Source organism: Ranitomeya imitator, chromosome 6 (assembly GCF_032444005.1).
Source record: "Ranitomeya imitator isolate aRanImi1 chromosome 6, aRanImi1.pri, whole genome shotgun sequence".
NCBI classification, from domain to species: domain Eukaryota; kingdom Metazoa; phylum Chordata; class Amphibia; order Anura; family Dendrobatidae; genus Ranitomeya; species Ranitomeya imitator.
In genome coordinates, this window is record NC_091287.1 from 126,300,869 (window position 1) to 126,326,428 (window position 25,560).

Sequence of the window (25,560 nt, forward strand, 5' to 3'; positions counted from 1 at the left end):
ACCGCTCTATAGCCGCATGTGGAAGCTTTCTGCTGACGAACGGTTTCCATGGATACTGAAGTGGAAACAAAGACCAGTGACAGCAGAGAAAACATTGGAGGATTCTCGTGCGGAAAACTGAATATAGAGGTAAATAATGATATCCTAACAGCGACACCAATATCGCGATATACGAAACTGTCATAACAGTGCATCTTATATATCGTGATGTTAGGTAGTAGGGTATGGGGGCAAGAATGTGCAGATCCAAGTGATCAGCCCTGAATGCCTGGCTGATAACAGAGAACAGTAGAGTCAGGTTGTGTTAACCGCATAGCAAAATGGAGATAAGTTATAAACGATCCTGCACATAAAAGATCTCTGTCCCCTCTAACCTCTCATTCTCTCCTCTCTCAGTCCTCTATCTCTCCCTTTCTCTCTCTCTCCTCTTCACCTTAACTCTCTATCTCCTCTCCCTCTGGCTGGAGTCACACTAGAGAGTTTTACGGACGTATGAGCGCAGAAACTACGTCCGTAAAACACGCCTAACAAACGTCCCAATTATTCTCTATGCCCCTGCTCCTATCTGCCGTATTTTACTGATCCGTATTATACGGCTTTCTAAGGCCGTAGAAAATCGCAGCATGCTGCGTTTGTCACCGTATTGCGCAAATAAAACGTCAATGAAAGTCTATGGAAGCCTGAAAAATACGGATTACACACGGACCAGCAGTGTGACTTGCGAGGAATACGCAGCGGTGTTAGAGAGAAAAGCCGGCAATTCAGTGCGGTGTACAGTAAAATCACACTGACAGCTTACAGTAGAATAGGTAGAATAAATGTGTACACATAGAATAGTTATATATATATATATATGTCAGTGAGACACATATATATATATATTAATATTTCTTCCAGCGCTAGACAGCTTTAAAGCAGGTAATTCAATTACCAGCTTTTGCTTTCTCCTTCCTAAACCCGACATGATATGAGACCTGGTTTACATACAGTAAACCATCTCATATCCCCATTTTTTTTTGCATATTCCACACTACTAATGTTAGTAGTGTGTCTATGCAAAATTTGGCCGTTCTAGCTAGTAAATTAAGGGGTTAAATGCCGGAAAAAATTGTGCGGGAGCCCACGCCAAATGGTGTACCATTTTCTGGATTTCACCTTTTGTCAGGCCATGGAGGTTGATGGGTTGGTCCTGAGTCCATGACATATCAGGCTCTTTAGTCGGGGGATAGGGATTTGTCCAGTGTTGGGGTACGGGAGTCCATGACATATCAGGCTCCTCTTAGTCTGTGGCAGGCACTGACATATTCCGCTGCTAAGGCCACTGCACTTTCCTCTTCCCCCAGTATTATCGGCAGTTTCTCTTCCTCCTCCTTGGAGGTGAAGTCTGGGAGGAGATCAGACAGTCTCTTGAAGTCAGTGTCCATCACTGCGGAGTATTTGGGGCACCTCAGCAGGAAGTGGGCCTCATCCTCCACGGCCTCCTGGGGGCACTGCTGGCAGAGTCTGTTCTCTCGAGGCTTGTAGTTCTGTCGGTGCCGCCCGGATTCGATGAGTAGGCTGTGGGCGCTCAGTCTGTACCGGCTCAGGATCTGTCGATCTTTGGGGTTTTCTAGTTTCTCTAGATATGGGGCCAGTTTGTACTCCCTCTGTAGATTCCGGTATATTGTCAGTTTCTGGGATTTGTTTATGTCATTCCTCCAGATGCTGAGATATTCCTCTTTGACTTTGTGTACCATTTTCTGGATTTCACCTTTTGTCAGGCCATGGAGGTTGATGGGTTGGTCAGACTGGCTTTGGGTACTTTTTCTTGGGAGGCTTCCTGAGGCTTCCTGGTGTAGGAGGGCTTTGTGATGGTAGGAGCTGGGACTGCTACTTTGTAGATGAGCGTTGAATGACAGCGCCTTCTTCTTTATTGCGATGTGTAGTGTGAATCTGCCCAGCTCTGCTCAGCAGGCGCTATTTGATGTGCTCCGATGGACTTGGAGAAGATGCTTGCAGAACTCTAGGTGGAATATTTCTGTCGGCCCAGCGTCCCACTTTGACCAGTTTGGGTATGAGACTGGGCCCCAGACCTCACTACCGTATAGAAGAATTGGGGCAATGATGGAGTCAAAATTTTTTAGCCATACGGTTACTGGTGCCTTGAGGTGGTACAGACGCCTTCTGATGGCATAGAAGGCTTTGGATGCCTTGTCTTTTAGTGACTCTATGGCTTGCTTGAAGCTCCCTGACTGGCTGAGTTCTAGGCCCAGGTAGGTGTACCTGTTGGTTTCAGTAAGTGGACGGTTGTCTATCATATAGGTAGGATTGCCAGTGGGTTTCTGCTTTCTTTTCTGGAACACCATGATATTAGTTTTTTTCTCGTTGATTGGCAGTGCCCATGTGCTGCTGAAGGTCTCTAGGATTTTCAGATGGTGTTGGAGGCCTTTCTCAGTTGGTGATAACAGCACGAGGTCATCTGCATACAGCAGAAATTTCACCTGGGTGTCATGGAGGGTGAGTCCTGGTGCTGAGGAGGACTCTAGGGCCACTGCCAGCTCATTGATGTAGATGTTAAAGAGCGTTGGACTGAGGCTGCAGCCCTGTCTCACTCCTCGACTTTGTTGGAAATAGGCTGTCCTCCTTCCGTTGACCTTCACACTGCAACTGTTCTCTGTGTAGGAGCTTCGGATGACATCATATGTTTTGCCTCCTATTCCGCTCCCCAGCAATTTTAGGAATAGTCCTGGGTGCCACACTGAGTCGAAGGCCTTCTTGAAGTCCACAAAACAAGCGTATATCTTCCCGTACATCTCTCCTCTCCTTTCCACTGTCCTCTCTCTCTTCTCCTTCTCCACTGTCCTCTCTCTCCTCTCCCTCTTCCCTGTCCTCTCTCTCTCTCTTCTCCTTCTCCACTGTCCTCTCTCTTCTCTCCCTCTCCACTGTCCGCTTTCTCTCCTTTCTCTCTCTCCGCTATCCTCCCTCCCTCTCCACTGTCCTCTCTCCACTGTCCGCTTTCTCTCCTCTCTCTCTCTCTCTCTCTCCGCTATCCTCCCTCCCTCTCTCTCCACTGTCCTCTATCTCCTCTCCCTCTCCACTGTCCTCTCTCTTCTCTCCCTCTCTACTGTCCGCTTTCTCTCCTCTCTCTCTCCGCTATCCTCCCTCCCTCTCCCCTGTCCTTTCTCTCTCATGAGTCATATCACTGGTACGAAGAAGATGGAGAATTTAATTTCTCCACACTGTCTCTTCTCTTTGTGCGTGGTAATTAGGCTGCACTCGGATGATTTCTGAATGCAGTCCAAGGCTTCACACACTCCCATAGACTTGTGTGACTACGCGTGATCTGATTATTGGATGCACCCGTAGCATGCTGCCGAGTCGACATGAGGAAATAATGGCAGATCTGAGCTTCCCCATAGTATGACATTAGGCCCTTTTATTCAGTTCTTACTTGTGAAATGTTCCTTAAATACTCATGTAGAGTTATATCATCCATATTACATTACACATTGGGCCTCTGCATTGACCTTCAGGCAATTTTTAGAAAATGTCTACATTTCGAGATGATTGGTAAGTGTTTCTAACAATGAAGCAGATTTTTCATTTATTATTGAGAGAAATCCGTTATCCTTAAAGGGATTGTCCACAACTTTTATATTGATGATCTTTCCTTAGGATCAATCATCCACATAAGATCAGAGGTTGGTCAATGCGCAACACCGACACCCATCAGCTATTATCATCAAAACCCTGTGTAGGGAACTGTGACGTTCCTCTCCGCACACTATTTACATCCTGCCACCCAGTGGCGTAACTAGTGGCTTTTGGGCCCTGGTGCAAATTTGACCCCCCTAACCTGGTATATACTGTATATATGTATTTTATCCTGGGCCCCATCTTGCTAGATATCCTGCCTCCTGGTTTATATGTCCTGTGTCCTGGTTTATATATCCTCCATGCTAGTATATATGTCCCTTATAGTGAGCTCCATCCTGGTATATACCTTCCCACTGCTCCCCCACCGCGCCACGTCCTCTTATGAATCGATCAGCTGAATTCAGCGTACAAGTGATGGGGGTGCATGATGCCACTGCCATGCACCCGGTCATGTGCATGCCCACGTCAGCTGCTGGCCTCTGATTGGCCGGCAGCATGTATTGTCATGCTGTGTGCCTTTATACGAATAGAACATGAAGAAGAAGGCTGAGGTCAGCTGCAGCCCGGACTTCCTCTTCATGTTCAATTCGGGTGACACCAGTGCTGATTGGGCACCAGGCACCACATGTCATACAGGTAACAAAACCCCCATGACCACGAGTGCCAACACTGCTGTAACGGCGCTGACACAGTAGTTGAGTATAGGCTTTTTTATTTTATCGGGGCCAATCATTTAGATCAAGAAGGGGTTGTCCTAGTAGTAAATAATAAAAAAAATGGCATGGAGTCACCCCCGTTTTTGACAATCAAACAAGCTAAAGCAGACAGCTGGGGGCTGGTATTCTCAGGCAGGCAAGGGCCCATGGATATTGGCCCCCCAAGCCTAAAAATAGCAGCCCGCTGCCGCCCAGAAAAGGCACATCTATTAGATGCACCAATTCTGGCGCTTTGCCCGGCACTTCCCACTTGCCCTGTGGCGGTGGCAAGTGGGGCAATATTTGTGGGGTTGATGTCATCTTTATATTGTCTGGTTATGTCAAACCCACGCCTCTCCATTACTAACCCCATAGTCAAACTATAAATAAACACACACCCAGAATAAAGTCCCTTATTTTAAATAAAAATACACTCTTGGTGCAGCACTGAGCTCAGTGAGGTTACTGCAGTTCTCCGTAAGAAATTTCTCATTGTGAACTGTGATGAACTCACTGAGCTTAGTGCTGCACCATGAGATTTTTTCTCACGATTCTAGCGGTGATCTCACTGAGGTCACTGCAATTCATCAGCCCGGCTCACAGCGAAGTGGGCTGGGAATGCAGCCTACGTGACCTGCGGTAACCTCGGTGACACTACCGCTAGGCACTGATGCTCGCATCTCCTTGGTTTTCAACCTAGACGGTCGCATCTTTACACCGTCCAGGTTGAAAACCACTTATTGCATACGTGGATCGTGGTGTGGGACAGTATGTCGGACAGGTGAGGTATATGGTTGTTTTTATTTATTTTTTTACAGGAGACCACAGCTGCAATGAAATGTGTGTTAGGTTAGCACGTTGAGTGACTACACACTTATCTTTTTAGACCGGGTAGTATAACGCACCACCTAGGTCTCCATACAGTATTATGGGCACCACATATTCCTCCATACAGTATTATGGGCACCACATAGTCCTCCATACAGTATTATGGGCCCTATATATTGCTCCATACAGAATTATGGGCCCCATGTCATGCTGCTTATAAAATAATGATCCCCATATAATTCTTCATATAGTATAATAGCCCCATATAATGCTCCATACAGTATAATGGGACCCAAATGAAAATCTGCAAAATAAATATTGAAAAAATGCAGCGTGTGAAAAAGCTCTCATGTTTCATTCACACGACCTTGTGTTATGGACTGTGTGCAGACTATGAGGGTGTTGAGTTCACGTCAGGAGACCTGCGGGTGTCTGGAACTCATGGTATATTTACAGACTGTGAAACATGGACATGTGAATGCAGCCTTAAGCTTAAGATGATAGATAGATAGATAGATAGATAGATAGATAGATAGATAGATAGATAGATAGATATGGGAGAGATAGATAGGTATCTGTGAGATAAATAATTTGTGCCTTGCATGCATGTAGCTTACTGTACATGTATTAACCTAATAAATAAAGATACCGTACCTATCATCTATTTATCTCATATCTATCTCTATCTTTGCAGATCTTTAACACATAAGAATCTGTCATTTCTATTCTACATTCTATTCCGTAGTAATATTGAAGCAAGCATATTAGGTAAATTTATGTTAGTTACAAATATACCATAATAAAGCTTAATAGGTAGCAAATATGGGTAAAGGACATATAGGGACCAGCTGCTAAACATAAATCAAGAAGAAAACTAGAGGCAAACAGCCAAAACGTCCCATATAAAATGAATTTTTATTGAACAGCATTAAAACCACCAGATAAGATACAATAATGCAACACAGAGGAACAGGTATGCATTCCTAATGACCATATATAGCGGACCAGGACACCAAACCAAAACCTGCTTAGATATAGCAATAAGCCTCATTATACTCGATACCCATAGCTGCTAATAAACTAGTAATGGAGCAGTGCCATAGCATGGGAGAAAATAGATATCAGATCGGCGTAAGTACATACCCGGTATATGCAGGATAAGCAGGATGGATGAGTGACCGGACCCAACCCCGACGCGCGTTTCTGAGCGGGCAGCTCCTTCATCAGGAGGTGATTAATTCTATTCCGGTACGTGGCCCCGAGAGTCCCGCTACCTGGAGGAAATTAATTTTATGCCTCCCCAGCAGTATTCGGCTTCCAGTCATGGGGCGGCGTCGGCATGATTTCAGTCACCGCTCTGTGTATAGATAGCAGAGGCTGTCAGCACAGTGCCGCACTGACTGACAGCTTGCTCATCATTAGACCTGGCTGTCATATAGCGCCGAAGCCAAACGCTGCCAGGGAAAATAACATTAATTTCCTCCCAGGATCAAGGCTCTAAGTGTAGATTAACCCCTTATCTGCAGGTTAATAGTGTTATTTTACATCTCAGGTTCCCTTTAATTGTATTAGGAAAGGGAAGGTCTGGGGGGGGGGGGGGCTTACACACAACAGACTTTGGGGGTCAAATCGCTAAGTAAAATAACCTTACATTGTCTCCTGCAATTGCACAGTCTAGTTTTACTCTATTCAATTTGTATTTCATTTTAAATACTGTAAATACTTTTTTCTCTCGTTTGATGACCTCTAATTGGCGTTTATAGCCCCAGTCATGGGAGGGATGCCAGCTATTGGCCTGGTAATGCTTCTATCCAGGAGATCATTGACCTCTGGAGAGAACACGTAACAGTAATCTTACACCCACCGGACATCATGGCAGCATTTTGTCACATCTCCTAAAAGTGCACATTATGGCTGATCCCGCCAGCTGTAACCTGCTAACCTAGGAAGAATCTGTCCCTTTGTTTCTACTGTATGATTAGATAGCCCATTGTGCTCATATCCATTGATTACTCATTTTACAACAACCGTTGTAACCACAGGATGTAATTACAGAGCTTGCGCCTTTCCTTCACTCCTTGTAAAATGATTTCTGCATTTACCAATGTAACATTGTGTCTCTGCTGGAGAACTGATACTGTACAGTGCAATTAATGTCATTTTATTGCATCTATAATTTACAAATCCGACCCCCCGTAATGTTATTTTAGCCAATTTCTGTTCCGTTACACATTGCAATGACTTATCTGTGTAAATTCCAATGCGTTATGGCAGCTATTAACAATATAAAAAAAGTGAAATTAGTTTAGAAAACTCTGCTGAAACATTAAGTTCCTTTGTGAGTTAGTAATCACTGGTTTCTCTCCTGCATTCAGTCTCTCCGCAAGCAAGTTCCTGTTAATGACTTTGTAATAGCATGCTATTAGTCGGGGACTGAATAAATCTAAACACAATGAGAGGTGCTTATTATCTGGATAATCTAAGCATATATTAGTGATCAGCTGCAGTAAGATGAAACATATTTTACCAGTAAATTCCCTTCATTTAACTTCATCACAACCGAATCTGCTGCTATCACTTAAAGGGTCAGTCCTGCTCTGCTCAAGAGGTGAGCGAAGCGGGTGAAGTCACATCTGCTTAGAATGGGACAAATGGACGATGCTGTCACCGGGATACCATGACAGAGTGGGGGTCAGACGATCGCAGTGTCCGGTGACACGTACACCTGCGCTAGTTAGAACTGCTTCACCGTCCTATTGGCAGTTCTGGCTTTCTTTGCTCTGTTGCTGCAAGAGTTAAACTGCTTAGTTGGACTCCTGGAGTGCTCTGCCTTTATTGTATCAGCTGTTCTGAGTTTGTTAAGTTCCCGCAGAACCCTCTTTCTTGCTTCTTCCTTTGCCAGTGATAGCTTCTTCTTCCTGGTTTGGAGATGAAGGAGAGTACAGAGTTTGGAGCAGGTGGTTAAGAGTTGTTCTCAGGAGATATCTGCTTGGATTTGGATTGTGTATGTTTTCTCCTAATCCTCTTCCTATTTTTTTTTTTCCACCTACTCCTCCCTTATTTCCCACTCGGTCGTTTGTGAGTGCATTTGTATGACAGTAGTTTTCTTTTATCCCTGTCTGTTTTCCCCTGTCTGTCTGGTTTGTGTTATTCCATTTGCTTCTGTCCAATACCTCCCTGGTGGGGGAGGAAATAGATTAGCGTTCATATAGGAGCATAATGAGGTACGAGACCGCGGAATCCCCACCTTCAGGGGTAATCTGAGGAGCAGCGATAGTCAAGGTGTCCCCTAGCTTGAGGGACAGGGTAGGTGCCCAGTGTCCCTCGAAGTCCAACTGCTATATAGTGACAGATACCTTTCAATCACTCTCATGTCCTGTCAAGTATCCGTAGAAATGACGTCACCTTCCCCTCTCACCTTCTGGTGCAGATGTTTACCGAGCAGGCTTAATTCTTTAAAGCAGAGGTGCACATCTTTTTAAAGTCTGAGTGCCAAATTTTGTGATTTTACCACGTAAAATTTAAAGGGGTATTCTGGTATGAGGCATATAACGACAGTACTATACTGAATGTGTCATAATCTTTTAAGTTGGGGTTCCATATTTGGAACTTCCACCACTGTAAGATAAGAGATTCCTTTGCTCCCCTTTTTAACAGTAAAGAAATAAGGAGTAATTGTTTACTGCAAATAAATGAAAAACCATTGTAGAAATTCTATACTTTAAATCTTTTTTACTCTATCGTTTAGGCCAAACCGAGGACTTTTCTGCCTCATTCCCATTGCCATTATTCCCCCATCAAGGTTCCCAGTAACCCTGGGGTTCTATGAGCCTTGATCAGAGGGGTTCCACAAAACACAGCATCAAGACGTATCTCCAAACTACTTCCAGCTGAAAGATGCTTTACGGAGCATTAAAGATATCTGAGCATAAACATAGCACTGCCCCAGAATTACAGGACACATTACCAGGCTTTACAGTAAGCCTCACTGATGCAGGAATGTCATTAGTGATTCCTCAATAGTGGAAACGTTTTCCTGGAATTCTATTTTAATAATTTAGGGAATCGCCTCCATAGGGTATTACGTGATTGGAGGCTCAGTGCTTTGTTTGCTATAGGTTCATTCTTTGGAACTAGATATTTAAATCGGATCTCTCACCATTCTTAGTATGTCTCGTTTAGTAAATTATTAAACCCCTCATTGCACTTTTCCTCTATTATTCCACTCATTAATTGACAACTGGGTGTTACTATTCAGTACTAGCGGATAGAGACCAATATGCCGTCATGCCATTCTGTAACATTTTGTAATATATTTTCTTTGTGCCTGTCCTAGGGTACAGTGCTTTTCACACATTGAAAAATATGGACTGCGCTCTGTCGTAGAAATTTCTGAAAAGATCAGTTTATTACATTTGCTGTGATGCCAAACTACAAGGAATCTCAGGGCAGAACGGATGCCCGACCCCTCTCAGCCTGTACAGACACCTTAATTGCAAAGAGATATTTGATACAGCAACGGCTCGGCAGAGGAAGCTTTGGAACAGTTTATCTTGTGTTAGACAAGAAAGCAAAAGAGGAAGAAAAACTGTAAGTAATTTGGAGATACATTGAGTGTTTCAATACACTAATCCACTATATATACAACCGGAATGTTTTAACATATAGGGTAGGGATGGCCAATTAATTTTGCCAAGGCGTCACCTAAGAAGTTGGGTCTGTCGTGGAAGGCCGAACTAATAGTCTGAACTTAATTCCGCTCAATATCAATTGTATTGCTACAAATTGAGCAGAATTAAGTTTGTTGATTAGCTACTATTGGTAATGCATAGGGCTTATTATAACATGTATTCTTACCAGCAGCGGCTAATCAAAACCTTGTCATTTCCTTATTTTCACCGGTAGCAGCTAATCATAAAGTTTATAAAAAGCAGTAAACTATATGGCTTTGATTAGCTGCTGCTGGTAAGAATACATGGTAGGAGAAGCCTTATCGTCACATGCATTAGCAGTAGTAGCTAATCAGCATACTTTTACTTGCATATATACATTTTTTTTAGTATTTTTTACTTGTGAAGGTTAGATAATTTGCAGTGTACCCCTCCTATTGCATCTCCTACTGTCCGGTGGGTTATTATCACAGTAATCGTAATTTGCATCAGTAATCATCTATCATATGCCATCCCCCCTCTCCATCAACCCCACTCTCCCAGCCCTCGGATTATATTCACGCACCAGGGTCCTCCTGGCAGTTTACAAGCACCAATCAGGATTTAGCATTAAGCAGCAACAAGCTTCATTCTGGCGGGGAGCAATAAGCACATAGCCTGACAGGATGCATACAGAAGCGCACAGCATTGGTACACCACGTGTGCACTTGATTGGCATCAAAGGAGTAGGTCTACCCATTGATGCAGGTCAGGTGAACACTGCGTCCAAGCAAGCTGTGATGCTGCCAGCACCACATTGCTTAAAGGGACACTGTCACCTGAATTTGGAGGGAACAATCTTTAGCCATGGAGGCGGGGATTTGGGGTTTTTGATTCACCCTTTCCTTACCCGCTGGCTGCATGCTGGCTGCAATATTGGATTGAAGTTCATTCTCTGTCCTCCGTAGTACATGCCTGCACAAGGCAATCTTGCCTTGCCCAGGCGTGTACTATGAAGGACAGTGAATGAACTTCAATCCAATATTGCAGCCAGCATGCAGCCAGCAGGTAAGGAAAGGGTGAATCAAACACCCGAAAACCCCGCCCCTATGGCTGAAAATTGTTCCCTCCAAATTCAGGTGACAGTGTCCCTTTAAAAGGGAATCTGTCAACCCCTTGGACATGCCTAACCTATTACTATGGGCAAACTGGATCTAGAATGCTTGAAATAGTCCTACCTTTATACTTCATATCTGCAGTCCCGTTGTGCAGAAATCATCTTTTAATTCTATATGTTAATGCGTTCTTCCAGGCTCTGGGGCATGCGGTGCCAGGAGCAAAACTCGCGTCCGGTCTTCATTATCACAGCTGTCACCCCCCATTAGTATCACAGTGCCCTGTGATGTCTAGTGGTTGTCCTTCACCTATGCCCTGTAATTGCGATATTCCACATTACCTTTCCTCCCTTCTATGGGCATTGGCTTTATGTTTGAAACAAGAAGCCAATGCCCGGGTGATTTGGAGTGATGAGACAAAAGTCAATAGACTAGGCTCAGATTGGTGCAAACGGGTCTGGAAGAAACAAGGTAAAAAGGGGCTAAGAGATTGAGAAATTGAAGGAACTGTCAAGTTCTGTGGAGGAAGCTTAATGATAAGGGGTTGTTTCACAGCCAAAGGCATCGGATACTTGACCAGTATTGATGGTTGTCTCAATGCTGAGCTATATGTGAGTATTCTACAAGATGATTTACTTCGTACACTTGCGTACTATGGGTATGAAACGGATGGCATAGTGTTCCAGCAGGACAACGACCTGAAGTATACGTCAAGATTGGCAAAGAAATGGTTCAATGACAATAAAGTAAAGGTGTCGGATTGGCCAGTACAGTCCCCAGACCTCAACCCAATTGAACATGTGTGGGTAGAGTTGAAGAAAAAACTGTATACATACCCAAGTGAATCGACCAGTACGAACCAACTTTGGGAAAGTGTAGAAGAGACTTGGGATCAGATTTCGGTCGAGATATGCTTGAATCCGATTGAGAGCATGCCCAGAAGGATTTAGGCAGTGTTCAAATCCAAAAGTGGATTTACAAAATAGTAACAAAATAATAAAAATGTAAATTTAGATTTTTAGGATCAAAACAGTAACAATGCAGTGACATGACAAGAATCTGCAAAACTAATCATGTGCTAAATAGTTGCAAGTCAAATGTCAGTCTCACATTCAAAGCAGTAGTGGATGGTGAGATATGGAGCCTGAAAGTCAAAAGTTCAAAACATTGCTACTTTTGCTCGTCAGTGTACCTGGATGTAAATACACTGCTCAAAAAAATAAAGGGAACACTAAAATTCCACATCCTTGATATCACCAAATGAAATATTTCAGTTTCAAATCTTTATTCATTATATGGTGGAATGTGTTGAGAACAATAAAACATAAAAATGATCAATGTAAATCAAAATGAATATCCCATGGAGGTCTGGATTTGGAATGATACTCAAAATCAAAGTGGAAAATCAAATTACAGGCTGATCCAACTTCAGTAGAAATGACTCAAGACAAGGAAATGATGTTCAGATGTGTGTGTTGTCTCCATGTGCCTGTATGACCTCCCTACAATTCCTGGGTATGCTCCTGATGAGACGGCGGATGGTCTCCTAAGGGATCTCCTCCCAGACCTGGACTAAAGCATCCGCCAACTCCTGGACAGTCTGTGGTGCATGGTGTGAGACATGATGTTCCAGATGTGTTCAATCGGATTCATGTCTGGGGAACGGGTGGGCCAGTCCATAGCTTCAATGCCTTCATCTTGCAGGAACTGCTGACACACTCCAGCCACATGAGGTCTGGCATTGTCCAGCATTAGGAAGAACCAAGGGCCAACCGCATCAGCATATGGTCTCACACAAGGGGTCTGAGGATCTCGGTACCTAATGGCAGTAAGGCTACCTCTGTCGAGCACATGGAGGGCTGTGCGGCCCTCCAAAGAAATGCCACCCCACACCATTACTGACACACTGCCAAACTGGTTATGCTGAAGGATGTTGCAAGCAGCAGATCGCTCTCCATGGTGCTTCCAGACTCTGTAACGTCTGTCACATGTGCTCACTGTGAACCTAGAGCTTTTATGTGTGAAGAGCACAGGGCGCCGGTGGCGAATTTGACAATCCTGGTGTTCTGTGGCAAATGCCAATCATCCTGCATGGTGTTGGGCTGTGAAAGAAGAAAAATAAGCCAGCTCACCCGTGATGCATAAACCAATCTTCGGGAGCACGGACCCGCTGTGTCCAGGCGTATAAAGTCAAAAAAAGAAAGGAATGTCCAGCTTCACCGAATCCGTAAAAAAGAGTTTTCTTTATTCACAAACTTTAAACATGGAGGATACAGACTTCAGCACGAACCATATGGGTATGAATCTCAATGTGTTTCTGGAGACTAAGCTCCCTTAATCATGGACTAAGTGCACAACCCCCATCTGCGGATGTTGGGCACTCAGACCATCCTCATGGAGTCGATTTCTAACCGTTTGTGCAGACACATGCACATTTGTGGCCTGCTGGAGGTCATTTTGCCAGGCTCTGGCAGTTCTCCTCCTGTTCCTTCTTGCACAAAGGCTGAGGTAGCGGTCCTGCTGCTGGGTTATTGCCCTCCTACGGCCCCCTCCACATCTCCTAGTGTACTGGCCTGTCTCCTGATAGCGCCTCCAGCCTCTGGACACTACGCTGACAGACACAGCAAACCTTCTTGCCACAGCTCGCATTGATGTGCCATCCTGGATGAGTTGCACTATCTGAGCCACTTGTGTGGGTTGTAGAGTCCGTCTCATGCTACCACGGGTGTGAAAGCACAACCAAGATTCAAAAGTGACAAAAACATCAGACAGAAAGCATTGGTACTGAGATGTGGTCTGTGGTCCCCACCTGCAGAACCACTCCTTTATTGAGTGTGTCTTGATAATTGCCAATAATTTCCATCTGTTGTCTATTCCATTTGCACAACAGCATGTTAAATTGATTGTTAAACAGTGTTGCTTCCTAAGTGGACAGTCTGATTTCACAGAAGTTTGATTTACTTGGAGTTATATTCTGCTGTTTAAGTGTTCCCTTTATTTTTTGAGCAGTGTATTTACTTGTTGATGCTGACTACACCCCATCAGCCTGATAATAATTGATAACAACAACTTCCTGAAAACACAAATGTACCGTATATTGGCCTGACTTGACATTACCATTGATTGCAATAATAAGCTTTGTGATATATTGTACTGATGGTGATTCTAGTAACATAGTAACATAGTAACATAGTTAGTAAGGCCGAAAAAAGACATTTGTCCATCCAGTTCAGCCTATATTCCATCATAATAAATAAATACCCAGATCTACGTCCTTCTACAGAACCTAATAATTGTATGATACAATATTGTTCTGCTCCAGGAAGACATCCAGGCCTCTCTTGAACCCCTCGACTGAGTTCGCCATCACCACCTCCTCAGGCAAGCAATTCCAGATTCTCACTGCCCTAACAGTAAAGAATCCTCTTCTATGTTGGTGGAAAAACCTTCTCTCCTCCAGACGCAAAGAATGCCCCCTTGTGCCCGTCACCTTCCTTGGTATAAACAGATCCTCAGCGAGATATTTGTATTGTCCCCTTATATACTTATACATGGTTATTAGATCGCCCCTCAGTCGTCTTTTTTCTAGACTAAATAATCCTAATTTCGCTAATCTATCTGGGTATTGTAGTTCTCCCATCCCCTTTATTAATTTTGTTGCCCTCCTTTGTACTCTCTCTAGTTCCATTATATCCTTCCTGAGCACCGGTGCCCAAAACTGGACACAGTACTCCATGTGCGGTCTAACTAGGGATTTGTACAGAGGCAGTATAATGCTCTCATCATGTGTATCCAGACCTCTTTTAATGCACCCCATGATCCTGTTTGCCTTGGCAGCTGCTGCCTGGCACTGGCTGCTCCAGGTAAGTTTATCATTAACTAGGATCCCCAAGTCCTTCTCCCTGTCAGATTTACCCAGTGGTTTCCCGTTCAGTGTGTAATGGTGATATTGATTCCCTCTTCCCATGTGTATAACCTTACATTTATCATTGTTAAACCTCATCTGCCACCTTTCAGCCCAAGTTTCCAACTTATCCAGATCCATCTGTAGCAGAATACTATCTTCTCTTGTATTAACTGCTTTACATAGTTTTGTATCATCTGCAAATATCGATATTTTACTGTGTAAACCTTCTACCAGATCATTAATGAATATGTTGAAGAGAACAGGTCCCAATACTGACCCCTGCGGTACCCCACTGGTCACAGCGACCCAGTTAGAGACTATACCATTTATAACCACCCTCTGCTTTCTATCACTAAGCCAGTTACTAACCCATTTACACACATTTTCCCCCAGACCAAGCATTCTCATTTTGTGTACCAACCTCTTGTGCGGCACGGTATCAAACGCTTTGGAAAAATCGAGATATACCACGTCCAATGACTCACCGTGGTCCAGCCTATAGCTTACCTCTTCATAAAAACTGATTAGATTGGTTTGACAGGAGCGATTTCTCATAAACCCATGCTGATATGGAGTTAAACAGTTATTCTCATTGAGATAATCCAGAATAACATCCCTCAGAAACCCTTCAAATATTTTACCAACAATAGAGGTTAGACTTACTGGCCTATAATTTCCAGGTTCACTTTTAGAGCCCTTTTTGAATATTGGCACCACATTTGCTATGCGCCAGTCCTGCGGAACAGACCCTGTCGCTATAGAGTCACTAAAAATAAGAAATAATGGTTTATCTATTACATTACTTAGTTCTCTTAGTACTCGTGGGTGTATGCCATCCGGACCCGGAGATTTATCTATTTTAATCTTATTTAGCCGGTTTTGCACCTCTTCTTGGGTTAGATTGGTGACCCTTAATATAGGGTTTTCATTGTTTCTTGGGATTTCACCTAGCATTTCATTTTCCACCGTGAATACCGTGGAGAAGAAGGTGTTTAATATGTTAGCTTTTTCCTCGTCATCTACAACCATTCTTTCCTCACTATTTTTTAAGGGGCCTACATTTTCAGTTTTTATTCTTTTACTATTGATATAGTTGAAGAACAGTTTGGGATTAGTTTTACTCTCCTTAGCAATGTGCTTCTCTGTTTCCTTTTTGGCAGCTTTAATTAGTTTTTTAGATAAAGTATTTTTCTCCCTATAGTTTTTTAGAGCTTCAATGGTGCCATCCTGCTTTAGTAGTGCAAATGCTTTCTTTTTACTGTTAATTGCCTGTCTTACTTCTTTGTTTAGCCACATTGGGTTTTTCCTATTTCTAGTCCTTTTATTCCCACAAGGTATAAACCGCTTACACTGCCTATTTAGGATGTTCTTAAACATTTCCCATTTATTATCTGTATTCTCATTTCTGAGGATATTGTCCCAGTCTACCAGATTAAGGGCATCTCTAAGCTGTTCAAACTTTGCCTTCCTAAAGTTCAATGTTTTTGTGACTCCCTGACAAGTCCCCCTAGTGAAAGACAGGTGAAACTGCACAATATTGTGGTCGCTATTTCCTAAATGCCCAACCACCTGCAGATTTGTTATTCTGTCAGGTCTATTAGATAGTATTAGGTCTAAAAGTGCTGCTCCTCTGGTTGGATTCTGCACCAATTGTGAAAGATAATTTTTTTTGGTTATTAGCAGAAACCTGTTGCCTTTATGGGTTTCACAGGTTTCTGTTTCCCAGTTAATATCCGGGTAGTTAAAGTCCCCCATAACCAGGACCTCATTATGGGTTGCAGCTTCATCTATCTGCTTTAGAAGTAGACTTTCCATGCTTTCTGTTATATTTGGGGGTTTGTAACAGACCCCAATGAGAATTTTGTTACCATTTTTCCCTCCATGAATTTCAACCCATATGGACTCGACATCCTCATTCCCTTCGCTAATATCCTCCCTTAAAGTGGACTTTAGACAAGACTTTACATAGAGACAAACCCCTCCTCCTCTCCGATTTTTACGATCCTTTCTAAACAGACTGTAACCCTGTAAGTTAACTGCCCAGTCATAGCTTTCATCTAACCATGTCTCGGTTATTCCCACTATGTCAAAGTTACCTGTAGATATTTCTGCTTCTAGTTCTTCCATCTTGTTTGTCAGGCTTCTGGCGTTTGCGAGCATGCAGTTTAGAGGATTTTGTTTTGTTCCAATCTCCTCACTGTGGATTGTTTTAGAAATGTTCTTACCTCCCTTCTGAGTATGTTTTCCTGGGTCGTCTTTGTTCAAGTCTAATGTTTTTCTTCCCGTCCCCTCTTCTTCTAGTTTAACGCCCTCCTGATGAGTGTAGCGAGTCTTCTGGCGAATGTGTGTTTCCCAGGTTTGTTGAGGTGTAGTCCGTCTCTGGCGAGGAGTCCATCATACCAGTAATTCACACCGTGGTCCAGGAATCCGAATCCTTGTTGTCTGCACCATCGTCTTAGCCAGTTGTTTGCATCAAGGATCCTGTTCCATCTCCTGGTGCCATGCCCGTCTACTGGAAGGATAGAAGAAAAAACTACCTGTGCATCCAGTTCCTTTACTTTCTTCCCCAACTCTTCAAAGTCCTTGCAGATTGTCGGTAGGTCCTTCCTTGCCGTGTCATTGGTGCCAACATGTATCAGAAGAAATGGGTGGACGTCCTTGGAGCTGAAGAGCTTTGGTATCCTATCGGTCACATCCTTGATCATCGCACCTGGAAGGCAGCATACTTCTCTTGCAGTTATGTCCGGTCTGCAGATGGCTGCTTCTGTGCCTCTCAGTAGTGAGTCTCCCACCACCACCACTCTTCGTTGCTTCTTGGCTGTACTTTTTGCTGTCACTTGTTGCTGTGTGCCCTTTTCTTTTTTGCTTGCTGGTATTGCTTCATTCTTAGGTGTGCCATCTTCATCCTCTACAAAGATTTGATATCGGTTCTTCAGTTGTGTGGTTGGTGATTTCTCCATGGTCTTCTTGCTTCTTTTGGTCACATGCTTCCACTCATCTGCTTTTGGAGGTTCTCTGACACTTTTTGCACCTTCTGTGACCAGTAGAGATGCTTCTGTTCTGTCTAGAAAGTCTTCATTCTCTTTGATGAGTTTCAAAGTTGCTATTCTTTCTTCCAGACCCCGCACCTTTTCTTCTAAAAGGGCCACTAGTCTACACTTCTGACAGGTGAAATTGGATTCTTCTTCTGGTCGATCTGTGAACATGTAGCACATGCTGCAGCTCACCATGTAGGTTGTCACATCTGCCATGTTGCTCCTAGATCCTGCTGACTTGCTGTGTGTTTTCCTCCTTGTGTAATCTACTCAGCCAAGCTCTCTTGCAATAATGTCCTACAGGCAAAAATTTGCGCGCCTTACGGCGCGCGGTTTGGTGATGCTTTCGAAGCAGCTGGTCCCGGCTGTACCCAACGATCTTCTAGCTTAGGGAGACTTCGCTTCTCCCAGAAGGCACCTGGAATATGCAAATTAGCCTCCTGAAGCTTGAATCCCTGGTATTCCTGGTGATGTATTCATGTACTAATAATGGTTCTGCTGATGTGTTCATGTACTTTTGATGGTACTGGTGTTGTATTTATTTACTGACAATGGTTCTTTGATATATTCATGTACTGATTAAGATTTTGGTGATGCATTAATGTACTGATAGTGGTTCTGGTGATGCATTTATCTACTGATGATGGTTCTGGTGATGCAGTTATCTACTGATGGTTGTTCTGTTGATGTATTTATGTACTAATGATGGTTCTAGTGACCTATTAATTTGCTGGTTATGGGTCTGGTGCTTTTTAAGTACTGTTCATATTTCTGGTGATTCATTCATGTACTGATGAATGATGATTTTGGTTTTGTATTCATGTACTGATTGATTATGGTTCTGGTAATAAATACAGCACCAGAACCATCATCACTACATGAGGATGTCACCACAACCACCATCAGTGTAAAATTATGACACCAGAACCACCATCAGTACATGAATATGTCACCAGAACCACTATGCATACAGGAATATGGCACCAAACCACAATCAGTTTTGTTGCAAACTATATTTGTTACATTATAGATATAAAAACCATCATACTTATCCCTTTATAATGGGGTCTGTTTAGCTTTTATTGGGGTGTCCTCTAAATGCTGCATACCTTAATTGAAACCAAACAGCCTGCATTATAGTTAAGTAATATTCATTTTGATGACTGTCCTTGGGCTTGACATTTAAAATATAGGATGTCAGGGATGAATATCGCTATTTTTCCTTAGTTTCATGGAAATGGTCTGCAAGCAATCAATGATTCCATATCTAATTATGAAAACACAATTACTATTACTATTACTATCACTATTACTATTTTTTTTACTTTTTCTGGTATTTTTTGGTGAAACAGGTAACAATTCTAGTGGTAATTATCTACTTGTCGCCAGAGCTTGTTACCTGACCTATTGGAGGGGGAGGAGTGGTGCCTTAGGGGTCCTGTTACCTTAGTGGTTGACCTATTCCTTTACCTGGGGGATGAGAGTTTATGTTGGGGGAGGGGAGGAGAGGAGTGTCATCAGCTTCATCTGCTTATGGCACCATCATAACTTGTCCTGCCTCTGAAAGTATTAGTCAATTATTGGTATTAGGTTGTCATTCTGAGGGCACAGAGGATTTCTGATTTTCTACCGTTTCTACCAGTAGACACCATAAGACACAAAAGAGAATAGTAAAACCAAAAACACTCAGTTTGAAAAAAATCGCAGTAATCCGCAAGTGCTAGTAAAAGATGTAAAAAACAGGGTATTTGGTTGATACGTTTTTTGCAAAAAATGTATACTAAGCTGCTCTACCAAACTTCACGGTATACCCATATCAGAGCAGTCCTAACTAATGTATGCAATCCCCATCTGATGTATTTAAAAACCTGATCATCTGTATATTACCTGTGTGAACAGGGTTCAGAGAGGAAAAATCCATGTGTGCATACAGAGTAGAACAGCTTTTGTGCAGTTAGCCAAAGAGGAGTGGTGGATACCTCCCCAGTCTTGTAGACACAAGAGAACAATTATGGAAACAGGAACACATGGGCTACTTGCACAGTGAACAAGTCTGTAGGAACATGTTCACACACCACCAAGAGACCTGAAGACACAAAAGAGAATAGTAAAACCAAAAACACTCAGTTTGAAAAAAATCGCAGTAATCCGCAAGTGCTAGTAAAAGATGTAAAAAACAGGGTATTTGGTTGATACGTTTTTTGCAAAAAATGTATACTAAGCTGCTCTACCAAACTTCACGGTATACCCATATCAGAGCAGTCCTAACTAATGTATGCAATCCCTATCTGATGTATTTAAAAACCTGATCATCTGTATATTACCTGTGTGAACAGGGTTCAGAGAGGAAAAATCCATGTGTGCATACAGAGTAGAACAGCTTTTGTGCAGTTAGCCCAAGAGGAGTGGTGGAACTCCCCAGTCTTGTAGACACAAGAGAACAATTATGGAAACAGGAACACATGGGCTACTTGCACAGTGAACAAGTCTGTAGGAACATGTTCACACACCACCAAGAAACCTGAAGACACAAAAGAGAATAATAAAACCAAAAACACTCAGTTTGAAAAAAATCGCAGTAATCCGCAAGTGCTAGTAAAAGATGTAAAAAACAGGGTATTTGGTTGATACGTTTTTTGCAAAAAATGTATACTAAGCTGCTCTACCAAACTTCACGGTATACCCATATCAGAGCAGTCCTAACTAATGTATGCAATCCCTATCTGATGTATTTAAAAACCTGATCATCTGTATATTACCTGTGTGAACAGGGTTCAGAGAGGAAAAATCCATGTGTGCATACAGAGTAGAACAGCTTTTGTGCAGTTAGCCCAAGAGGAGTGGTGGATACCTCCCCAGTCTTGTAGACACAAGAGAACAATTATGGAAACAGGAACACATGGGCTACTTGCACAGTGAACAAGTCTGTAGGAACATGTTCACACACCACCAAGAAACCTGAAGATACAAAAGAGAATAGTAAAACCAAAAACACTCAGTTTGAAAAAAATCGCAGTAATCCGCAAGTGCTAGTAAAAGATGTAAAAAACAGGGTATTTGGTTGATACGTTTTTTGCAAAAAATGTATACTAAGCTGCTCTACCAAACTTCACGGTATACCCATATCAGAGCAGTCCTAACTAATGTATGCAATCCCTATCTGATGTATTTAAAAACCTGATCATCTGTATATTACCTGTGTGAACAGGGTTCAGAGAGGAAAAATCCATGTGTGCATACAGAGTAGAACAGCTTTTGTGCAGTTAGCCCAAGAGAAGTGGTGGAACTCCCCAGTCTTGTAGACACAAGAGAACAATTATGGAAACAGGAACACATGGGCTACTTGCACAGTGAACAAGTCTGTAGGAACATTTCACACACCACCAAGAAACCTGAAGACACAAAAGAGAATAGTAAAACCAAAAACACTCAGTTTGAAAAAAATCGCAGTAATCCGCAAGTGCTAGTAAAAGATGTAAAAAACAGGGTATTTGGTTGATACGTTTTTTGCAAAAAATGTATACTAAGCTGCTCTACCAAACTTCACGGTATACCCATATCAGAGCAGTCCTAACTAATGTATGCAATCCCTATCTGATGTATTTAAAAACCTGATCATCTGTATATTACCTGTGTGAACAGGGTTCAGAGAGGAAAAATCCATGTGTGCATACAGAGTAGAACAGCTTTTGTGCAGTTAGCCCAAGAGGAGTGGTGGATACCTCCCCAGTCTTGTAGACACAAGAGAACAATTATGGAAACAGGAACACATGGGCTACTTGCACAGTGAACAAATCTGTAGAAACATGTTCACACACCACCAAGAACCCATGTGTTCCTGTTTCCAGTAGACACCATAGTAGCTTTCAATCAAAAACATGCATGTTCCATCATGCCATGCTTCTACATTGTCAAGTTCAGCCAGGGACTTTAGAGACACCAATAATACAGAGTGGCTAGTCACAATTTGGCAGGTATTAGAAAGCAAAGCTAATGTAAAACATTGTCTGAATCTGATGACGTGAGACCCCCAGTAACAATTAATGATGACAAGTGGAAAGAATACAGTGTGAAATATGAGAACGAGGTGTACGGCTCTGCGTGATAACGGCGCGTTGTCTGCCCCAGGAGTGTAATCCTGAATGAGGAATAGGAAGCGAGTGCACCAACACTGCAGGAATAGCACTTTAGCGTCTACAAAGCTTTTTATTTGGTTTCCCAATGGATCCATAATACATCACATACTTATGATTTATATAGTGTATTCAGATTTTTTTAGCTAACTGCCAGGTTTTGTTATGGCGTAGTTTGGCTTCTTTAGAAAAGCTTAGTATTCCATCAGTGAACATGTAGACAGTTTGTCATATTAGGTTGGAGGATTTCTGGACATCAGAATCTGAATGACCTTGGTCCAGGAACATTAATGCCTCCTGAGAACTTAGTGCCATCATGGTACCGAGGTGGGGAGGCCAAAAATCCTGTGGCACTTCAGAAGAAACCAGTATTTTAAATGGCACATACTACACGGATGTCTTTTATGGATTTCTCATTGTGATTGAGGAGGTTCTAGTTAGACCTTTGTTCTCTTGTTTACTATAATGCGGTCCAGTAGTATTTTGTATGTTTTATTATAAATTGATAAATTTGATGTTTTTTTTCAAGGAGCTGGAGCATCAAATCTTCTTTTTCTGTCTCTGGAGAGGGACCTGTTAGGTTGAGATTGTTGATTTTGTTCAACAATTTTGGTTCTCAAGTCCTCAGACAGTTCTCTTCTCCTCTTTCTGTTCTCAATGCTTAGAGTGGTACACACACACACACACACACGCACACACACACACACTGTAAAGGTTGTAATAGAAAAAGAAAAAGCTCACCAGCGCTGCCAATAGTTTGCCGTGTGTATCATTGACCAGAGGGTGTCGTATCCAGCTGGCAGAGTCAGCACCAACAGGTAAGAAGAAGGGAAGTCCAGCACAACCATCAGTCGGTAAGAAAACCTATACTTAAGGGCGGTTGTTCCTCTTGAAACGTAGAAGAGTTTTTTAAAATTTTCTTCACCAACTTTTTTCTTCTTCTAATTTGAATAGATTACTAATAAAATGGAATGATGCAAAGCTTTAGTCACCTTCTCCCCTTTTTATCTGGTGTCAGGTGTGATTTTCATATTGCTCACACCTGTTACTTGCCACAACATGAAATGCTTGAAACAAAGTTGTTTACCCACAATTTTGGAAAGGTGACAACAATTTTGTCCAGCTCAATTTTTGAGTTTTCTATGAAATTATGTCCAATTTGCCTTTTTTTCTCTTTTTTTGTGTTGTTCCAATATAAAAGAAATAAATGTGAGTAACAAAACATGTGTAATTGCAATCAATTTCTGGGAGAAATACTTACATTTCTGGAACAATTTCAAGGGTGCGAACACTTTCGGCCATCACTGTACATGTCCGGCCACTGAGTGACTGTCTTGGTTTTTATTCAGTTATGCAGGCTGAAAAAATCACCCACTTCCAGCATTTTTAAAGAGATTTTTATTTTTCATTGAAAATGACAGGTCCTCTCTAACTTTTGGCATATTACTAGTACTGACTTTTGGGACCTCTACTGATCCTGAACATCCTGTTTTTTCTGCAAGTTAAGACTTCAGGCCACCCAAATATGCAAGGCGTCATTCACATAGAGCTCCGGGGGGAAGGTGAGATTTTATTGTCTTTGGAGACAGTTATCAATTTTCATAGAGTTATGGATTCAACATAGAATATTTTCAACTATGTAATATTGTATGGTAAGAGACCACTATATAGACTTCTATCACAGCGTGAGAAAATCCGTTGATCCTGTTAGGAGTAGATCGTCACCATGAGTGCATTAAAGCTTATCCCAACTTACATATTTATGGCGTGTCCACGTTGACAATAATTATCCAATCTTAGATGCCTTCCAGCATTCTAAAGGTACCGTCAAATTTAGCGACGCTCCAGCGATATAGACAACGATCCGACCTAAACTAGATCGCTGCAGCGTCGCTGTTAGGTCGCTGTAGAGACGTCAAACACAGCAACTCCAGAACGATGCAGGAGCGATCCAGTGATGTAACGGCGACTCACTTATCGTTCTCGCTGGTTGTTAGCTCCATGTAAAACATTGCTGGCATCGTTGCTTTTGCTGTCAAACATGACGAATCACACCGACCTGACGACCAAATAAAGTTCCGGACTTCTAGCTCCGACCAGCGATGTCACAGCGGGATCCTGATCGCTGCTGCGTGTCAAACACAACGAGATCGCTATCCAGGACGCTGCAACGTCACGGATCATTGTCGTTCTCGTTGTAAAGTTGCTCAGTGTGAAGGTACCTTAAGTCCTTGGTTTTCTTGTCCTTCTGCCTTATCTTGCATACTCAGGTAAAATCTATCCTTTCTATAATTATGTGTCAACAGGAAAGTAAAATGTGATTGCATCTTGGAATATCACATCTAGTTTACTAAACCTATCTGAATTATTCTCAGGGCCATGGACCTCTTAACCAACAACAATTATTAATGTGTCTTCACTCCTGTACTGATTCCAGATGAGAAATCCGCATGTTTGCTTCAATTATTGGGGATTTACGTGTTAATTCTAAAAAAATATTTAATATTCAGGTTGTACTAAGCCATAATTAATTTCATTGTCCTAAGATACCAGGATGTGGCCATCTTATGTGTCTGTTTTTTGTGGAATTTTACATTGAACATGAAAATTGTAACACCAATAAGGAACAGTAATGGGAGTATGGAAATCACAGGATCGATGAATAAGTTAATGAATAATGACACCTCTAGTGCTTCTAGTTAGGAGGTACCTGAGCTAATACATAAGGGATTTACAATATCTCTTCTTCTATAATTAGGAGAATATGAGGGTAGCGGGGGAAAGCTGCAAAGAACTTGCCGAAAATTCCCTATAGTTATGAGCAGCCTCTTGATAGCTTTATGAGAATCTCAGCTGATGTCTGCTCTTCTGTAGCAGCAGATTGCGTCTACATTTTATGTCAGCATGTCAGTGTCAGCTGGTTTCCTCTCAAACTGTAAAGGATTGATGCAAGAACTGGAAGATAAAACACAGCCACTTGTAATAGGATGATCACACCAAGATTCCTGTGTGTGGAATTATGAAGGACACTACTATGGCCACTATGGACTAATAGATGTATAAGTTGGCACAATAATCTCTGTACCTGGGAGTGGACACTGTTATATTTCATCATCTGTAAGTGGAGTGTGTGCGACTGGATCTCCTGGAGCAAGTCTCTCTGTCATTGGCTGGACATTCTGCCGCTGGGTCACCATAAATGTAAAGCTCTGCGCTTTACACTGAGTACCCAGTGAGTGATCTGCAGATATCTAATGAGTCGCCCACCAGGGCCGTGGGGTACCCGGTACCTAGTCCGGTGTTCACACGGGAATGTCACAGTGGCGACCCGGTCTGTGGCCCTGGGCGCCCATGTAAAAGGGGAAAATGAATAGAGTTTGTGTTCGTGACGCCACCTGTGGTATTCGGTCAGTGGGGACCGACGCTGCTTTAAGGGGTCCTCTGGGGTGATGTTATGGCAGGTAGATGGTATAACTTCCCACAGGTGAAGTGTATCCCCAGGGCTCTCGGTGTGTGGATGGAAGATGGTGAATGGCGCAGTAAAGAACGAGTACACAGGTTT

At 42.6% G+C, this 25,560-nt stretch overlaps 1 protein-coding gene across 1 annotated transcript in view; it reads left to right on the forward strand.

The window, feature by feature from the left end:
* Positions 1 to 34: 34 nt before the first annotated feature.
* NEK11 (NIMA related kinase 11) overlaps positions 35 to 25,560 on the forward strand; it is a 406,370-nt gene continuing 380,844 nt past the window's right edge. The window contains exons 1-2 of the mRNA XM_069730081.1: positions 35 to 129; positions 9,496 to 9,749. Of these exons, the coding sequence (XP_069586182.1) occupies positions 9,583 to 9,749 (167 nt within the window). The 5' untranslated portion in view covers positions 35 to 129; positions 9,496 to 9,582. The remainder of the gene's footprint in view (positions 130 to 9,495; positions 9,750 to 25,560) is intronic.